Raw genomic sequence first — 6000 nt, 5'->3', positions numbered from 1 at the left:
TGTTGTTCTTAGCATAGGTTAGTTTAAGTAGTGTGTAAGTCTAGGGACCGATGACCTCAGCAGTTTGGTCTCTTAGGAATTCGCACATTTCAACTGGTAGTGGTCCAAAAACTATGCCAGTAGATGGCCGTTCCATGTGGCCGACAAGGGTACAAAGGAAGTGGTGTTCACTTCTTTACTCTGAGACTGGAAGTCAATGTCTCGGGTTAAAACGCAAACATGTGTCTTACACAGTGAGAGCAAATAGCACTCTCGATGGTGATCTGTTGATCGAATGCTTGGGCTTGGTACCTTCCACAACGCTTCCGAAGAGATGTAGATGCTGTGTTGGCTGTGTATTTCGCTCTTTCACTCCTACACTGCCATCGTCACAACACAAAAGCATTTCGTTATCAGTCATAGGCTATGAACGGTCACATTTCGAGCACAACACTCATGTTATTTCTAGGAAAACTGCTATAATACGCAAATAAAGAGCTCCTTTCCCATTTGTTAGCTGAACACTGACTGTAAATGTTGTGGCCAGTAGTATTACACTACATAACGATTTTCTCTTCTATGGAAAAGTCATCTAAAACACTGTCAAATTTATGAATTTGTGTTATGTTTTATTTTATATAAATACTGTTTTCACATCCATTTAAGAAAAACATTGACGCCATAGTCTTCCACTTGCCGTCTGCCATTCTTGCTCACAACATATCCATCAGGACGTACTACCAGTAAGACTGGAATTGATGTGATGCCGTATTTCATTCGCAAGAGCCTGTAAACAATGAATTGTTTTTGTTACATGTTCTGTAATCAAATCTGTTTGGTTATATACCTCGTCTGTATAAAGAATTATGCGTTGGAGATATTTTATATCATCCCATAGAAGTCAATAAAAATCATTGACCACTGATGCCAATTTCTTTGACCTAATCACTTGCGTGTTTACAAATCTTAAGAAATTACAGTTTAATAGTGCAATATACATGGTGCACCCTTCTCAAACTGATGAATATACATGCAATATGACTTGCTGACAAGTACTCTTGATGAGCTTTCACAGCAGACATACAGAACAGATAAATTAATAGGAAATATTTATGGAATATTTTGGACTTTCTGAGAGCAATAGCAGCAAAATTTGCAAGAACTGGAGAACTCTGGTCTTCAGTGATTTATTGAAAGAATTATAACAAGCGCTGCAGTCATATTGTGGTTACTATACTTAAGCTTTCAAAATACCATCAGAGGGAGATGCGTGAGTACATATCAGAAGTCAATATTATTAAAAAAATTAACCCAAAGTTTATAATATTATGGGTCAATTGTATTTTGATAGAGCAGCCACTGATATGTCACTCTCTTTGTTTTGACAGGCATTTGAATAATTAATAACATAGTTCTTGCTTAATTATATAATCTTCTGCTAATTTGCATGACATATACTCTGTGGGGTATCAATAAATGTACAATTCAATAGTCACAGTTCCAGTTTTATAGATAAGATATGCACCATTCATTCACAGATAAAAGTGTATTAAAATAGCATATTGTTTCCTATCAAATTATTTTGGTAACTGCATGAAAATCAATAACATGTATCAGTGTACTGAGTAATATGGGTCAAGCCAACCTTTACTTTATAGGCTTTAGAGTAAACCATCACAATAAAGCTTCTTAATTGTATTGTCAATCAAGGCTCCATTAAAATGAATATTCAGAGGTCCTTTGAATTGAAAGCTTTCATAAATATATATACATTAAAAGAGAAATATTTATGAAATGAGAGTACATTATTAACACACAAATATTTGTGTTATACAGACTGCATAAGAAACACTGCAAGATTTTGCTTTCTGATTTACAAAGATGTTAATAATCCTACAGTAAGTGTTATTTAGACCACATGTCACATTAATGGGTAACATAAAGAAAGCTGTACATGTCAAGTCATCAGTCTTGTGGCTGGTTTAATGGTTCCTTCTTCTCCTTAACAGGATCCCACTTGAGATCCAAATTAAGACCCAATTAATTCGAGAACGATTTAGAAAGAAATTGTCATCCTAACTATTTTAGAAGACATCGTGAATATTGTAGACATGTGTAATTAATTGTATGGTACTAGCTTCTGCATAAAGGAAGGAAGGAAGGAAGATTAGAGTTTAACGTTCCATGGAGAACGAGGTCATTAGAGATGGAGCAAAAGCTTATGTCAGGGAAGACTTGGGAAGAAAATCAGCCGAGCCCTCTCAAAGGATCCATCCAGATATTTGCGATAAGTGAATTAGGGAAATCGTGGAAAATCTAAATCGCCAGTGGATTGGAACTGTCGTCCTCCCGAAATCATCGCGGTGTGCTAACCAATGCTCCATCTCTGAGATTTTGCATCATGCTGAACATGGATAATTATTCTATCTCTAAATGAATGTACAACATCCAGGACAGGGAAGCGACACTGAATCTCGGCACACTTCTTCACTCTATTTTGAAGAGACCATAACTAGATTTAAACTGGCTCTGCACACTAAAAATCTTTGGTAGCCACAGAAACTACATTTTGTTCATTATTTTAACGCATATGTGATGTAACTACTGGTATTAAAGGGTTATAACCTGTATGTAATGTAATCGTTGGTACACAGACCAGCATCCCCTGAGTAACTGAAGGAAACCCACATAGTTACTACAGTATAGAAGGTCAGAATATATAAACATAAAATGTGGAACTTATGGCGAATTTTTTCATTTGTTTTGTCAACAAAATGGTTCAAATGGCTCTGAGCACTATGGGACTTAACATCTGAGGTCATCAGTCCCATAGAACTTAGAACTACTTAAACCTAACTAACCTAAGGACATCACACACATCCATGCCCTAGGCAGGATTCGAACCTGCGACCGCAGCGGTAGCACGGTTCCAGACTGAGCACCTAGAAGTGCTCGGCCACACCAGCCAGCTCTAGTCAACATCCACACTGTTGCTGTCACCAGGAATCTCACATCTCATATTGCTCAGTACTTCCATTTATGCTGTTCCATAATTAGAAGAATAGAGAAAATAATTAGGTTTGACCAATTCCCATACAAGAGAAAACACAACAATACAGAGACTCAAAGGAACAGGAAAGGTGAGATTGAAAACACTGAAGAAGGAATGCAAAATATTAAGAAAAATTCTAGGCTTGTAAGTAGGCTGTTTGTATTTTCTTATTGGCAACGTTACGTAGCGCTTTGTATGAAAATCACTGGCTGTGCTTTGAGCAGTCTGTGGCTAGTTTGCACTGTTGTCTGCCATTGTAGTGTTGGGCAGCGGCAGCTGGATGTGAACAGCGCGTAGCGTTGCGCAGTTGGAGGTGAGCCGCCAGCAGTGGTGGATGTCGGGAGAGAGATGGCGGAGTTTGGAAATTTGTAAGATTGGATGTCATAAACTGTTATGTATATTATGATTTTTCAACACTATTAAGGTAAATACATTGTTTGTACTCTACTAAAATCTTTCATTTGCTAACTATGCCTATCAGTAGTTAGTGCCTTCAGTAGTTTGAATCTTTTATTTAGCTGGCAGTAGTGGCGCTCGCTGTATTGCAGTAGTTCGAGTAACGAAGATTTTTGTGAGGTAAGTGATTTGTGAAAGGTATAGGTTAATGGTAGTCAGGGCCATTCTTTTGTAGGGATATTTGAAAGTCAGATTGCGTTGCGCTAAAAAAATATTGTGTGTCAGTTTAAGCACAGTCTTGTATAATTTTTCAAAGGGGACGTTTCATATGTCGACCCTTAGCCGAGGATGCCTCACTGGAATCTTCTGATTTTTTCTTGTAGTTTGTGTAATTAGTATAGATTTTGTATATTGCTAGCGCGTAATTGTAGAGAGAATCTCCTGTGTAGTTGCAGTCTTTCATTGTTGTACAGTAAAACAGGTGTGGCATGCATGTAGTATTTCGCAGCTGCGCTTGCAATTAAGTAGACATTATATCCATTGCTATGTTATTTTATTTTGCTCTTCAAATTGTGCTTTTCTGTGTTATCGTGTGAAATATTGTGACAATTATGGCGTGTGAAAAACGTAATACTAGGCTCCAAAGTAAACTGAGAAATGACAGTGAAGACGAAAGCAGTGTGTTAGCGCCACCATGTAATGAATTAACTAATGTTCAACATAGTAATTTGGTAATTGTGCATAGGGAAATGGAGCGGGCGGCAAACAAAATGGCGTAGGCAGTGAAACAATTAGTGAACAGGGAAGCATTATCGATCGATCGGTCGGAAACAGCTCGCCTCAGGAATCCGAAATGACAGGACACAATTTTGCAAATACTGTAGATTCAGGTATTGCGTCCTCACCGTTTTCTCAAATAAATCGAGACACATTTTCTGCTTGTCAAAATGTGAATGTTGCCGGTGCAAATGCACTGCCGAAAAGCGTAGAGGAACAGATTCCAGACACTAATGCATTGTTATTACAGTTAATGCAACAAATGGAACAAAATCAGAGACAAACACAGCAAAAGCTTCAAAAGTTAGACACAATGGAACAAAATCAAAGACAAACACAGCAAAAGCTTCAAAAGTTAGACACAATGGAACAACACCAGAGACAAACGCAGCAACAGTTAGACGCAATGGAACAAAAGTTTCAAAAGTTAGACTCAGTGGAACATACGCTTGAACAAACACGTGAAGACTTAACTATTGAGTTACATAACATCGAATCGAAATGTCAAAAAGTCTGTAATGACGTAAAAACACAAATTTGTGAGCATTTCCAACCTATTTTTTTGGCGCCATGAAAATGCATTACAGAATCACGAAGCAGCCATAAAAGAACTGCAAACCATTGTTCATGAAAATCACGACAGCTTGCAAGCTAAAATTGACTCAGTTGCATCTACCGATTCGGTTACGCAACTTGCAAAAACTCAGGAAAATATAAAGGACACAGTAAATACTCTGAAACTTGGTTCAGAAAAACACACTGAGGAAATAAGTACACTATCGGAGAAAGTAGCCGAACTTCCGGATCAGTTCACTAACTGATCTACGAAGGTAGATGATAATCTGAATGACACAAAACCGGTAGTCTTTAATGACACAGAAGAGTGCGAACAAATTAGTAAATTTAAACAAAATTAGAATCAAATAAATACGCAACACCAAAGAGATATCCGGGAAGTACAAGATCAGCTGACACAGATAATACAAGAATTACATATTTCAGAGGACACTCGCGCCCCAATACGGGAAGAGGGACATAGAAATACGGAAAAGCCACAAATTGATAACACAGGGCATTTCGGAAATTATGAAAGAAATTGGCAAGGTGCACCGAATTTTGAAATGGAACCGCCGACACGACGTAACAATGACCGACATGCGACTCGCCGACATGATGACTTTGACTATAAGCTGTTCATTACTACACGTAAATTCAAAACATTTAAGAATTCTGTCAACGACATTCATCCACAAGCGTGGCTCCATCTATTCTCTCATTGTTTTCCTCCCAACTGGTCATTGGAGCACAGGTTAGAATTTATGTGTGGCTACTTGGAGAATGAACCAGTTGTAAGAATGTGATCGGTAATTCACGATTGCCACAGTGAAGGAGAATTTTACCATGCCTTCCTCTCAGCATATTGGTCTCAAGCCACACAAGACCGAGTAAAACATGGCATCATAATGATGAAACATTTCGAAGAATCTGAATTTTCCAGTCTTGTGAAATATTTTGAAGACATGTTGCATAAGAATCAATATCTTTCAAACCCATACAGCCCTTCAGAACTCATCCGCATTTGCTTAATGAAATTGCCTGAACATTTAAGAAATATTATTTTGGCAGGGCGTTGCAAAGACGATATTTAAGCTTTTCAAGGACTCTTACAAGAATTAGAAATTGACACAGACAGTCGCGGGATGCGAAAACAGGAAAACAATCACTACAGGTCACACCCGTCACAATTCCGTGACGACAGAAGCAATAACTGGACACGAGAAGCCTATTCTTACAAC

At 38.0% G+C, this 6000-nt stretch overlaps 1 protein-coding gene across 1 annotated transcript in view; it reads right to left on the bottom strand.

Annotated features, from left to right (window-relative positions):
• Positions 1 to 630: 630 nt before the first annotated feature.
• LOC124616276 (nucleoredoxin-like protein 2) overlaps positions 631 to 6000 on the bottom strand; it is a 67075-nt gene continuing 61705 nt past the window's right edge. The window contains 1 exon segment of the mRNA XM_047144579.1: positions 631 to 766. Within this exon segment, the coding sequence (XP_047000535.1) occupies positions 631 to 766 (136 nt within the window).

This window comes from Schistocerca americana, chromosome 5, assembly GCF_021461395.2.
Source record: "Schistocerca americana isolate TAMUIC-IGC-003095 chromosome 5, iqSchAmer2.1, whole genome shotgun sequence".
In the NCBI taxonomy this organism is placed as follows: Eukaryota; Metazoa; Arthropoda; class Insecta; order Orthoptera; family Acrididae; genus Schistocerca; species Schistocerca americana.
This window is presented reverse-complemented; position numbering and strand designations above follow the sequence as displayed.